General features: G+C 45.9%; 1 protein-coding gene across 4 annotated transcripts in view; it reads left to right on the top strand.

Moving 5' to 3' along the window:
• KHDRBS3 (KH RNA binding domain containing, signal transduction associated 3) overlaps positions 1-13,519 on the top strand; it is a 523,501-nt gene that overhangs the window by 175,055 nt on the left and 334,927 nt on the right. For all 4 annotated transcript variants that reach the window (XM_033935054.1, XM_033935056.1, XM_033935055.1 and 1 more), the window contains one exon: positions 196-342. In XM_033935054.1, coding sequence (XP_033790945.1) covers positions 196-342 — 147 coding nt within the window. The remainder of the gene's footprint in view (positions 1-195; positions 343-13,519) is intronic.

Below are 13,519 nucleotides of genomic sequence, written 5' to 3'. Positions count from 1 at the left end.
TGGTTTTATCTCTAAGAAGAGACTGTTTATTTTGAAAATGCTTGATGAACTGCACCTGAACTAATTAATGATAATCTGTTTCCTTGTTGAATAGTATTGTTTCTATAAATAATTTGTAGCATATTACAGTATAAGGTAAATTTTACTGATTTTATCATCCTGAAAAATGATTTTTAGCTTTTGTATTTTTCCAAGGAAGAAGAGTTGAGAAAAAGTGGAGAAGCAAAGTACTTCCATTTACATGATGACCTACATGTTCTTATTGAAGTATTTGCCCCTCCAGCAGAGGCATATGCCAGAATGGGACATGCACTGGAAGAAATAAAGAAATTTCTCATCCCAGTTAGTATTATAACTACTTTTTTTACATTTGTATTCTTCAAATAATTGCCATAGATTTTCTATTTTTAAATATCACTTAATTGTAAAATTAAGAATGCTAACATCAAAATGAAAAGTTAAATAAGAACTTTTCTAGTGCAATGTGTCTAGTGGTCTTGTACTGTAGGGTCTTGCCTCTGATCCTGCAAGTTGCTTGCAGAAAACTGTCAATCATGTTTTTATCTCCACCTCCTTCTCAGGGAGCTACTCCTGTACCTCCCCCCAAAAAGTATATTTTCTGGAAGCAAGTTGCTCAGAAGCATTTTTGATCTGCTCTGTGGTTTTATTATTTTCAGGCATTTTTTTCTCAGTATTTGCTTGGAGGCGTTTCTACTTGTTGGAACCTCTGCTTGGGAGAAGATGCAGACTTGCGCTGTGGAAGTCTGCTGGTAGCAGGATCAGTTCCTCAGGGTCACATAGCCAGTGTGCTGGCATTTTTTATAGCTCATGGGTCATGCCCTACATAGCTCCTTGCAACCCTGATTTAGTCAGGAGCTTGAGCGCAGACTGTTGGGCTCCTTCTCGGCTAGGTCGAGATTAATATTGGGCCGTCTACATAATCCTCCTCCCTGCACAATGAGATTTTTTGGGTGCTGAGACTGACCGACCTTGGTTTTAGGAGGGGGGAGGGGAGACCTAGGCTCTCCCCCTCCCCTCCTAAAACCAATTTCCCTGTATTTTTTGTCCATCACGGAGGTCTCCACAGGCTGTTTTTGGCACGATTTTCCTGGCAGTGACCATCTTGGATTTTAAACAATCTTTTTTTTCTAAAGTTCCCATCTTCCTCAAAACTCCTTGATTTTGCTTTTTTACTCCTATGTCATTCCAGGTTTGTGATGGATGCCCGACCGAGGAACATTCATGTCCTGCATTCAGCAGAGTGCATGGGTTGTGGCTGGAACCTCCGACTGAACCTCATTTGAGTCCTCAAGGGCTGGAAATTCCTCCAGTTCTTTTGTCTCAGTGCTCGGTTATGAACAGCTCTGTTGCTCAGTCAGCATGCTTTCCCTCACATCCAGCCATCACTGTTGGTTAGAGACCACTGGGCATCTCCAGAGGGGTCCCTGTTGGTGGTTAAGGTATGGCCAAGTTTTACCCGATGGTTTCGGATTTCCAACAGCATCTGTTCAGCCAAAGGTGGATTCGCTGGTGGCGTAGATCAGTGGTTCCCAACCCTGTCCTGGAGGACCACCAGGCCCGTCGGGTTTTCAGGATAGCCCTAATGAATATGCATGAGACAGATGAGCATATAATGGAGGTGCCAGGCATGCAAATCTACTCCATGCATATTTATTAGGGCTATCCTGAAAACCCAACAGGCCTGGTGGTCCTCCATGACAGGATTGGGAACCACTGGCGTAGATCACTAAACGCACCTTCCTGCCAAGTGAGGGTGGTGTGATATTAAAGGATTCACAGGACCATAAAGTGGACTTGCTCCTTAAATGGCAATTTGAAGCTTTAGCCTTAGGGATTAAGGTGGCAGTGCAACTTCCTTTGTAGCACGTGTTTGCCATACATGTTTGTCTAGAACATCTGTCCCATAGCATGACGAGGATTCCTAAATGCTCCCAGCTAGTATGAATTTTATAGCGAATACTCTGTATGATCTCATCATTTTACTTTTTAAAATTTAATTTGTTTTAAAACATTTATCGTATTTTTCGGTCCATAAGGCGCACTTTTTCTCCCCCAAAAAGTGGGTGCTTATAAGCCGTTCTGAGGACGGGATAAAAATCTAAATAAATAAATAAATAAGAGTGCATCTTATGAAGTGAATATACCCCCCCCCCCCAGGCGGTACCTTTAAATTTTGGAGGTTGGTGGACAGCTGCCTGCTGCTTGTCAGGTCCTGCAGCGCACAAGCACACTAATGCCTGAGCCTGCAACACTTCCTAATTGTGCCGGTCGCTGGTGCTTGCTAGACAGCTGCCTGCTGTTTACCGGCATGTCAGGGCCAGTGGCGCACAAGTGCGCTTCTGTGTGGGCGCGCGCCACTTCTGAATGGCTGCCTCGGTTCTCGCTAGCTCCTCATGAGAACTGAGGCAGCCATTCAGAAGTGGTGCGCACCCACACAGCAGTACGCTTGTGCGCCACTGGCCCTGACATGCCAGTAATCAGCAGGTAGCAAACCACCGAAGCACCAGGGCACAATTAGGAAGTGTCGTGGGCCCAGTATTTAAGAAATGGCTCTAAAGCACCTCTAATATTTTGATCACTAGGTTCCTTCCTGAGGTCTCACTGAGGATATGAAATAGATGCAATCCCCACTTCCCTTCCACATAATTTATGGAGGTGTTACTGAGCCTTGAAGGAGACCTGTGTGATTGATCTTTATCTGCTACTTTTTTATTTGGTGTAGTGCAAAGTGAGAGCTAGGGCAAAATAGTTTAGGTAAAGATGCAGGTAAAAATTAGCAATGTATTAAAAATATTTTATTTTTATTTGCTTATGTCATTTGAAAGCTGCTTGATGTTAATACAATTTTAATTTAATTCTTTATGGTGTGTGTGGGGGTGGGGGTGTAGGGTGGGGCAACACCTATACCAACAGTAAAGTTAGAATAGGGTCATTAAATCCAGTGGATATGTGACAGCCAGTGCTGATCATTTTTTAACAACCCCCTCTATATAAAAAAGATATTTTTAGTAATAATCCATGAGTCATACAACAAGGGTGCACCTAGGAAAAGGCAGCATCTTAAACACTGCTGTGAGCACTAGAACACCAACACATACATTGTAAAACTAAACAAGCCAGATCCTGTACAGTCAGTGCCAATAGAAAACCATGTCCTTTTCATACACACAGAACAGAAATACACCCTCGCCCAATATGGAATAATCACAAACTAAAAATAGAACTATGTAGACAAAAGTTAAACTTAACCAAGAAACCAGACTGCATGATGCAACATCACAGAAACAGTGACACATCCTCTAATACTGTACAAAATATAAAGACAGTAGATGTAAATTTGAAAAAAAACTGCTACGTAACAATCACTACTTTACAAATTAACAAATAGAAATAAAACAAATAATGAGAAATAAGAAAATACCATTTTATTGGTCTAATCCATTTTTCAATTAGCTTTCAGAGGCCAAATCTTTCTTCAAGACAGTACAGCAGGGGTGCCCACACTTTTTTGGCTTGCAAGCTACTTTTTAAAATGACCAAGTCAAATGATCTACCAACAATAAAATTTTTAAAAAACACAAAGCACATTGTACGCAGAGAAAATGTTAATTATTTGTATTCGGGGTTTTTTTTTTCTTTTCAGAGGTCAAAGCAGATGACTTTAAAATATGCAATGTCACCTTTGTAACAACTATGCAAAAATAGACAAATATACCCTCTCCCCTTTTACTAAACCGCGATAGCGTTTTTCAGCGCAGGGAGCTGCGCTAAATGCCCCGTGCTGCTCTCGACACTCATAGGCTCCCTGCGCTAAAAAACACTACCACGGTTTAGTAAAAGGGGTGCCATAGTGCAAAATATAGACAGCAGATATAAATTCTCAAAACGGACACATTTTGATCATTAAATTGAAAATAAAATAATTTATCCTACCTTTTTGTCTGGTGATTTCATGAGTCTCTGGTTGCACTTCCTTCTTCTGACTGTAAATCCAATATTTCTTTCTTTCTGCCCCTCCCATTTTCTTTCTATCTCTCTCTTTTTTCCTTTCTCCCCACTGCCTGCCTGTCTTTCTTTCTTTCCTCCTGCCCTCCTCTTTATTTCTGCCTTTCTTTCTCTCTCTCCCCCTGCCCCCCCCAAGCCATCGCGCTGATTTCTCCGCTTCCCTGATTCTTTCCCTACTCCCCAAGCCACCACGCCAATTTCTCCCTGCTGCTTCCCTGAGCCAGGCCAGGCACGTACAAGCACCGGACTCACAAGACTTCACCTCCGACGTCAATTCTAATGTCGGAGAGGAAGTTCCAGCCAGGCTGCGATTGGCTGGCCCAGAACTTCCTATCCGACAGAATTGACGTCAGAGGTGAAGTCTTGTGAGTCCGGTGCTTGTACGCGCCTGGCCTGGCTCGGGGAAGCAGGAAGAAAAAGATTGCAAAAGCAACGCGATTGACTCGCATTTCCTTTGCGATCTACTGGTTGATCGTGATCATCCATTTGGGCACCCGTGCAGTAAAGTATACTGCTGTTATGGTATCCTGTCCTGATCTGAGGAAAGGGGTTTATTCCCTAAAAAATTGCCTATTTCCATTTCCTATTTATAAACTTTAATCAATACAGTTACAATACTACTTGATTTTATGTAAAGCAACAACAAAAAAAATTTTCTACCTTTTGTCGTTTCTTCTTTAATGATCTTCGCTTTGCTCTCTTCTTTCTATTCAGCGTTTGTCCTCGCTCCCTTCCATGTAACATCTGTCCTCTGTCTTTGCCCCTTCCACCCAGTCTCTTGCTCTCTCTCTCTCTTACTCACTCGCTCTCGCTTTCGCTCTCTCTTCTCTGGCATCTCCTCTCCTTTCTTTCCCTCTGGTCTGGCATTTTGTCTCCTTTAGTTTCCCTTCCTTCCCCCCATGCCCTAGCTTCTCTCCTCTCCTTCCATTTCCCCCTCCCACTCCATTATCTGGCATCTCTTCTCCTTCCTTTCTCTCCTTTCCTTTCACCTGGTCTGGCATCTGCCTCCTCCCCCTCCCCCCATATATCTTGACATCTCTCCCCCCCTCCATGGTCTGGTAGCTCCTTTCCTTCACTCCCATGGTCTTGGCATCTCTTTCCTCTCCTCTCCCTTTCCTGGTCTTTCTTCTCCCCTCTCTCTTCCCAATTGGGTGCAGCAGCAGCACTTTTCTTCCCCTCCCCAATTGGGTGCAGCAGCAGCACTTTTCTTCCCCTCCCCAATTGGGTGCAGCAGCAGCACTTTCCCCTCCCCAATTGGGTGCAGCAGCAGCACTTTTTTCCCCTCCCCAATTGGGTGCAGCAGCAGCACTTTCCTTCCCCTCCCCAATTGGGTGCAGCAGCAGCACTTTTCTTCCCCTCCCCAATTGGGTGCAGCAGCAGCACTTCTCTTTCCCTCCCCAATTGGGTGCAGCAGCAGCACTTCTCTTCCCCTCCTCAGTTGGTTGCAGCAGCATTTCTCTTCACATCCCTCCCATTGGCAGAGTCGCAAGCTTCCCTCCATCGCTGACCTATTTTCCATAGGTCAGCGATGGAAGGAAGCTTACAACTTACTGCTCTTCCTTGCTTCGGGCCTTCCTCGTTGCCGGGTCCTGCCTTCGCGGATACAGAAAGTAGGCAGGACCAGGCAGTGAGGAAGGCCCGAAGCAAGTAAAAGAAGCAAGTTGTTAGCTTCCCAATGTCATTGACCTGTCTCCTGCCTTATCTTGTAGTGAACTCATGCTTTGGGGCTCTAAGGTGTGCTTGCCGGTTTCCCTTCTCTTCTCCTCCCCCCCCGGGATGAAACTTCCAGTTTCGGAGGGAAGAGAAGGCAAGCCAGCACGCATACCTTAGAGCCCCAAAGCATGAGTTCCCTATGGGCTAAGGCAGGAGACAGATCAATGACATTCGGAAGCTTACAACTTGCTGCTTTTACTTGCTTTGGGCCTTCCTTGCTGTCAGGTCCTGCCTACTTTGTTTCCGCGAAAGCGGGACCCGGTAACGAGGAAGGCCCAAAGCAAGGAAGAGCTGCAAGTTGTAAGCTTCCCTCCGTTGCTGACTTAGCGGAGGAGTTAGATAAGCTGGTTCAGGCCTTGATTGATCAATAGGAGGAAATATTTTTTTCACTCAGAGAATAGTTAAGCTCTGGGGTGCATTGCCTGAAGTTTTGGTAAGAGTGGATAGCGTAGCTGGTTTTAAGAAAGGTTTGGATAATTTCATGGAGGAAAAATCCATAGTCTGTTATTGAGAAAGACATGGGGGGAAGCCAGTGCTGGCCCAAGATCGGTACCATGGAATGTTGCTATTCCTTGGGTTTTTGCCAGATATAAGGGACCTGGATTGGCGACTGTGAGAACGGGCTACTGGACTTGATGGTGGACCTTCTGCTTAGAGGGATCCAGTCAACATCCCACTCTTTCTCTAGGCATCAGGATATTCGGGATGTAGTGCATGCTCAATGGAAAGTTCCAGATGCGCCTTTTCGCTTAAACCGGTCCATGGCCAGACTCTACTCCATTCCTGATGGGGATAGAGAAACCTTTAAGTCTCCTGTTGTTGGTACGGTGGTGTTAGCTATTGCGCGCAGACATATTGTGCCAGTGGAAAGTGGCTCAGCCCTGAGAGACCCTCAGGACAATAAAATGGAGTCTGTATTTAAACAAAATATACATAGTAACATAGTAGATGACTGCAGATAAAGACTCGAATGGTCCATCCAGTCTGCCCAACCTGATTCAATTTAAATTTTTTAATTTTTTCTTCTTAGCTATTTCTGAGCAAGAATCCAAAGCTTTACCCTGTACTGTGCTTGGGTTCCAACTGCCGAAATCTCTGTTAAGACTTACTCCAGCCCATCTACACCCTCCCAGCCATTGAAGCCCTCCCCAGCCCATCCTCCACCAGACACAGACCGTGCAAGTCTGCCCAGTATTGGCCTTAGTTCAATATTTAATCTTATTTTCTGATTCTAGATCCTTTGTGTTCATCCCATGCTTCTTTGAACTCAGTCACAGTTTTACTCTCCACCACCTCTCTCGGGAGCGCATTCCAGGCATCCACCACCCTCTCCGTAAAGTAGAATTTCCTAACATTGCCTTTGAATCTACCACCCCTCAACCTTAAATTATGACCTCTGGTTTTACCATTTTCCTTTCTCTGAAAAAGATTTGATGTGGCTGCCCTGGCTGTCCAGGCAATAATTTGTGGTGGTCTGGAGGCTTGACATCATGGCAGCCATCAATCTCCCTCACTCCAGCTCCTGGAGCATCACAGCAGCCGCCAATCTCCCTACCTCCATTCTCAAAGCAGCTTGTAAGTACTGTAGATGCTCTTGGTAAAAAGATAAACAGTATGCAAGAGGATTTTGCTTCTGAAATAAAAGAAGTTAAATTTAATGTGGAGCAGTTACAAAATCTGACTACTGGGATTGTGAAGGATAAAAATGTACTGACCAGAAAAATAGAACAGCTTGAAAATTATAACCACAGATTAAATATGCGTTTATTGAATTTTCCAAAATCTTTGCTTATGACCCCCCAAGATCTCTTCAAAAAATATTTGATTGAAGTTTTGAAGTTTCCTCCAGAAAATTTACCACCAGTCAATAAAATTTTCTCCCTCGAACAGAGGAGATTGAGAGAGGACATGATCGAAACATTCAAGGTACTGAAGGGAATAGACTTAGTAGATAAGGACAGGTTGTTCACCCTCTCCAAGGTAGGGAGAACGAGAGGGCACTCTCTGAAATTGAAAGGGGTAGATTCCGTACAAACCTAAGGAAGTTCTTCTTCACTCGGAGAGAGTGGTAGAAAACTGGAACGCTCTTCTGGAGTATGTTGTAGGGGAAAACACCCTCCAGGGATTTAAGGCAAAGTTAGACAAGTTCCTGCTGAACCAGAACATACACAGGTAGGGCTAGTCTCAGTTAGGGCGCTGTTCTTTGACCAAGGCCCGCTGGACTGCTGGGCACGATGGACCATTGGTGTGACCCAACAGCAGCAATTCTTATGTTCTTATTATTTACCAATGAAGAAGGAACTAGGTCCGAATCTAGAGCGGGGGGAGGGGGGGCAATGAATCTGGATGAAACAAAATCTTAATGTATCTGACCTTCTTGAAACCAGCTTTTCAGAATCAACAGAAAGGGCCACATTATTGGTATCACTAGTTTTTGAACAAGACATTAATGCCATATTCAGAACTTACTTTCGTCAATCTCAACTATTGTTTTATGGGAAAAGGATTTGGATGTATCCTGACATCACCTGACAAACGCAGGATCTAAGAATATTATTCCTTGAAATGCGATCTGAAACTAGCATTAGGAGCCACATTTTTGTTGGCATATCCCTGCAAATGTTTGATTAAATATCTTAGTTTGAAATATACATTATATTTACCGGAGCAATTAAGGACCTTTTTTAGATATGACTGGAACTGTTTAGTTGATCAGCATTTGAGATATTGGGACCTTCCGTTAAACCAATTCCACTCCGGGTTTGCCTGGTTGCTTTACTTAATATGTTATACAATTGAAGTTCTCTTCCTCCTTTGGGAAATCTTCTTTAAGTTTGTGGTCTAAGAAGGGGAAAAGTTATATTTCTAATTTTGTAATTTACTAATTTATTTTTATTTCCGCATTACTGAAACAAGAGTATTCGTGTGTATTAGTATAAAAGCAATAAAATAGTAAAACGTCTCCTGTGGTTGATGCGGTAGTCTCAGCTATTGTACACAGACATACTGTTCCGGTGGAAAGCAGCCGCGTGGAGGTAGGAAGTGTGGGCGGCTGAGGCAGGCGTAGCAGAGGCAGGCAAGCAGAGGAGACAGAGGGAAGAAGCTGGAGGGAGTCGGAGGAAGCAGGGGTCAGCGGCGGTGAGCAGCGGGTAGCGGTGAGAGTTAGCTCCGCCCACCCGCACCGCTTCACCAGCGGCTTCAGAGCCCGGATTCCCCCTTAAAAGGAAGAGCCAGCAGCGGTAAGACCTCAGCAGTCGCGTGGAGCTAGCTGCACGCCGAGCACACTCCACCACACCGAGGAGCTTTAGGTACGAGAAAAGAGAAATGGAGGCAGCAGATACCCAGCGAAGCTTCCCAGTATACTGCATCGAATGTCATATGAATGACTACTTCCCCTCGGGGAGGCAGGCGTACATATGCGGTCGATGTCAGGAACTGGATAGCCTGAAGAAGGAGGTCGGGAGACTGCAGTTCAAGATCCAGGAGCTGGAGGGACTCCGCACCGTAGAGGAACCATGGGCAATTGAGGCAACAGAGGATACCACCAGAGAGAGCCACATCAACGAACAGGTTAGAGAGCTTGAGAGATTCATCGAGGAGGCCTGCAAGATGGTAGAGGCACAGGATCAACAGCAATTCAGAAGGGAACCAACAAATGGAGGACAGAATCCACCAGACGCCAGGGGGGGGAGGACCTTGCGGAGGAACTGAGCGGGCAGAGGAGGCAAAGACCCATCAGAACCCGGAGGAAGGATTAGAGGATCTAAGAAGGGGATGATGGTTGATGCGGTAGTCTCAGCTATTGTGCACAGACATACTGTTCCGGTGGAAAGCAGCTGCGTGGAGGTAGGAAGTGTGGGCGGCTGAGGCAGGCGTAGCAGAGGCAGGCAAGCAGAGGAGACAGAGGGAAGAAGCCGGAGGGAGTCGGAGGAAGCAGGGGTCAGAATGCCGAGAAAAGGGAAATCTGCAATCTTAGTGGGAGACTCAATCCTGAGAGAGGTGGACAGTCACATAGCAGGAGGCAGAGAAGACCGACTAGTGACATGTCTCCCGGGGGCGAGAACAAAGGACATCTTGGACAGAATCGAGAGAATCCTGGAAGGAGCTGAGATGGAGGAGACAGCAGTGATAATCCACGTTGGAACCAACGACGTCAGCAGAAGGAACTACAACAGGACTACACTGACCGAGCAGTAAGATCCTGGGGAGGAAACTGAAGCTGAGGACAAGGAAGATACTTCTTAGAGATCCTGCCAGTACAGAGGGCGGATGCAAGGAGACAGGCCGAGCTGCAAGCAACAAATGGTTGGCTGAGGAGATGGTACGAAGAGGAGGGTTTCCACTTTGTACAAAACTGGACAACCTTCCTGGGGAAAAACAAGCTCTACAGGAGGGACGGACTGCATCTGAGCACGACTGGGACGAGGATGCTGGCATGCAACATCCAGAACGGCATAGACATGGCATAGACATGGTTTCTATGTTATATACTGCCTTTTTGTGGGGGGGTTTTATAACCACACTCAAAGCAGTTAAGAACATAAGAATAGCCTTACTGGGTCAGACCAATGGTCCATCAAGCCCAGTAGCCCACTCTCACTTTGGCCAATCAAGGTCCCTAGTACCTGGCCAAAACCCAAGAGTAGCAACATTCCATGCTACAAACTCCCAGAGCAAGTGATCGCGGCCAGCAGCATACAAGATTTTAAGAATAAATGGGATGCCCAAGTCGGATCTTTACGAGGGCAGTGATGCCACCTGTGAGCGACTCCTTAGGGGGTTGTTTGGGGAGGGTTAATGGAGTGGGCAGACTTGATGGGCTATGGCCTTTTTCTGCCGTCATCTTTCTATGTTTCTATGTTTCTAAACTGAGGACAAGAGGAAAGCTGACAGTCGATCTGACATCGACACATCGGACTAGAGTATCAAACAAGGATATTGAACCGGGAAAAGGCGATAGAGGGCTCAAGACTGAGAGGACATTTTTTGAAAAAAAAAACCAAAGACGCAATGCAGGGGCCCAAGGAATTATTAAAACTAAGGAGCGGGAAAAGGAGGAAACAGCCGGAACCAGAGGGACATCCAAAAATGGGGAAGCAGGCTGAGGATGAGATAGACACACCACAGGAGGGGGATGAGTATGAGATAGACACACCATAGGAGGGGGATGAGAATGAAACAGACACACCACAGGAGGGGGCTGGCAGCCCATGAGGGGGTCAGCAGGAGCACCAAACCATGAGGAAAACCAACTGAGAAGGTAAACAACCGGGACTTAAATTGCCTATACACTAATGCTAGGAGCCTAAGAACCAAAATGGGAGAGCTAGAAGTTATAGCCAGTAAGGAGGAGGACATAGACATAATTGGAGTCACAGAGACATGGTGGTCCGATGACAACAAATGGGATATGGTCCTACCAGGGTACAAACTCTATAGGAGGGACAGGACATACAAGAAGGGTGGAAGAATAGCGCTATATATAAAGGACTCCATTCCTTCAACCAGGATGGAAACAACAGTAAGGGCGGATGGCTTGGAATCACTATGGGTTAAGCTGACGGGAGGAAATGGACCAGACATAAAATTGGGACTGTACTATCGCCCACCAGGACGACCAGAAACAAACGACCAGGACCCGGAGGCTGAATTGAGACAGGTATGCAAAAGTGGAAGTGTGGTGGTAATGGGGGATTTCAACTACCCTGGAATAGACTGGAGCATTGGACACTCAAATTGCATGAGAGAAACAAAATTCCTGGAAGCGGTGAGGGACTGTTTCATGGAACAGCTGTTCATGGAACCAACACGAGGAGATGCCACTCTTGCCCTAATCCTCAACGGGCTAGGGGGACCTGCAAAAGAGGTGGCAGTACTAGCGCCACTAGGAAATAGCGATCACAACATGATCCAGTGCAAGCTAGAAATAGGAACATCAAAGGTGAAAAGAACCACAATGACAGCACTCAACTTCAGAAAAGGAAATTACGAGGCCATGAGGAAAATGGTGGGAAAGAAGCTCTGCAACAGCTCAGGGAAGATGGAGACCGTAGAGGAAGCCTGGGCCCTATTCAAGGGATGGTGCACGAAGCACAAAACCTGTACGTCCCCAAGTTTAGGAAAGGGTGCAAAAAGAATCGAACAAAAAACCCGGCGTAGATAACAAATGCAGTGAAAAAGGCGATAAGTGACAAGAAAACATCGTTCAGAAAATGGAAAAAGGACCAAACTAGGGAAAACCAGAAGGAGCACAAAAGGCACCAAAAGGACTGTCACTGAGTGGTTAGGAAAGCAAAAAGAGAATATGAGGAGAGACTGGCGGGGGAAGCAAAAATCTTCAAACCATTCTTCAGGTATGTGAAGGGGAAACAACTAGCCAGGGTAGAAGTGGGACCATTGGATGATGGAGACAGGAAGGAAGTGGTAAAGGAGGAAAAATAGCTGACAGGTTAAACAAGTTCTTCTCGTCAGTCTTCACGAGAGAGAATACATCCAATATCCCAGAACCCGAGGAAATCATAAACGGAGACCATGATGAAAAGCTGGTCCAACTAGAGGTAAGCCGAGAGGATGTCCTTCGACAGATAGACAGACTGAAGAACGACAAATCACCAGGTCCGGACGGCATCTACCCAAGGGTACTAAAAGAACTGAGAAATGAAATAGCGGAAACATTTTGCCAAATATATAACCTATCCTTAATAACTGGGGAGATCCCAGAGGACTGGAAAATAGCAAATGTCACGCCCATCTTTAAAAAGGGATCAAGGGGTGACCCGGGAAACTACAGGCCGGTGAGCTTGACCTCGGTTCCGGGAAAGATGATGGAAGCACTGGTTAAGGACACAATCTGCGAACACATAGGAAACAATGGACAACTGAAGGCGAGCCAGCACGGCTTCTGCAAGGGAAGGTCGTGCCTCACGAACTTACTGTACTTCTTTGAGGGAATAAACAGCCAGATGGATAAAGGGGAATCCATAGACATCATTTACCTTGACTTCCAAAAAGCCTTTGACAAGGTACCTCACGAACGACTCCTTAAGAAGCTGTGGGCCACGGGGTGCAAGGGGATGTCCACAGATGGATCAAACACTGGCAGGCAGGCAGGAAACAGAGGGTTGGAGTAAAGGGCCATTACTCAGACTGGCAATGGGTCACGAGCGGCGTTCCACAGGGGTCGGTGCTGGGACCGCTCCTGTTCAATATATTTATTAACGACCTGGAGGCGGGAACAAAATGTGAGGTTATTAAATTTGCTTATGACACCAAACTCTGCAGCAGGGTTAGAACCACGGAAGACTGTGAAGACCTGCAAAGGGACCTAACGAGACTGGAAGAGTGGGCAAAAAAGTGGCAAATGAGTTTCAACATAGAGAAATGCAAGGTCATGCATGTAGGGAAAAAGAACCCGATGTTCAACTACAAAATGGGGGGATTATTGCTAGGGGTGAGCAACCTTGAAAGAGACCTGGGGGTGATGGTGGACACCACATTGAAAGCATCGGCACAGTGTGCGACAGCCTCAAAGAAAGCGAACAGAATGTTGGTTATCATTAAAAAGGGTATCACAACCAGGACGAAGGAAGTCATCTTGCCGCTGTATCGTGCAATGGTGCGCCCACATCTGGAATACTGTGTCCAGTACTGGTCGCCGTACCTCAAGAAGAACATGGCAGTACTTGAGGGGGTCCAGAGAACAGAGACTAAACCGATAAAAGGTATGGAAAACTTTTCATACGCTGACAGGTTGAAAATGCTGGGGCTGTTCTCCCTGGAA

This window comes from Geotrypetes seraphini, chromosome 2 (genome assembly GCF_902459505.1).
Source record: "Geotrypetes seraphini chromosome 2, aGeoSer1.1, whole genome shotgun sequence".
Lineage (NCBI taxonomy): Eukaryota > Metazoa > Chordata > Amphibia > Gymnophiona > Dermophiidae > Geotrypetes > Geotrypetes seraphini.
This window is presented reverse-complemented; position numbering and strand designations above follow the sequence as displayed.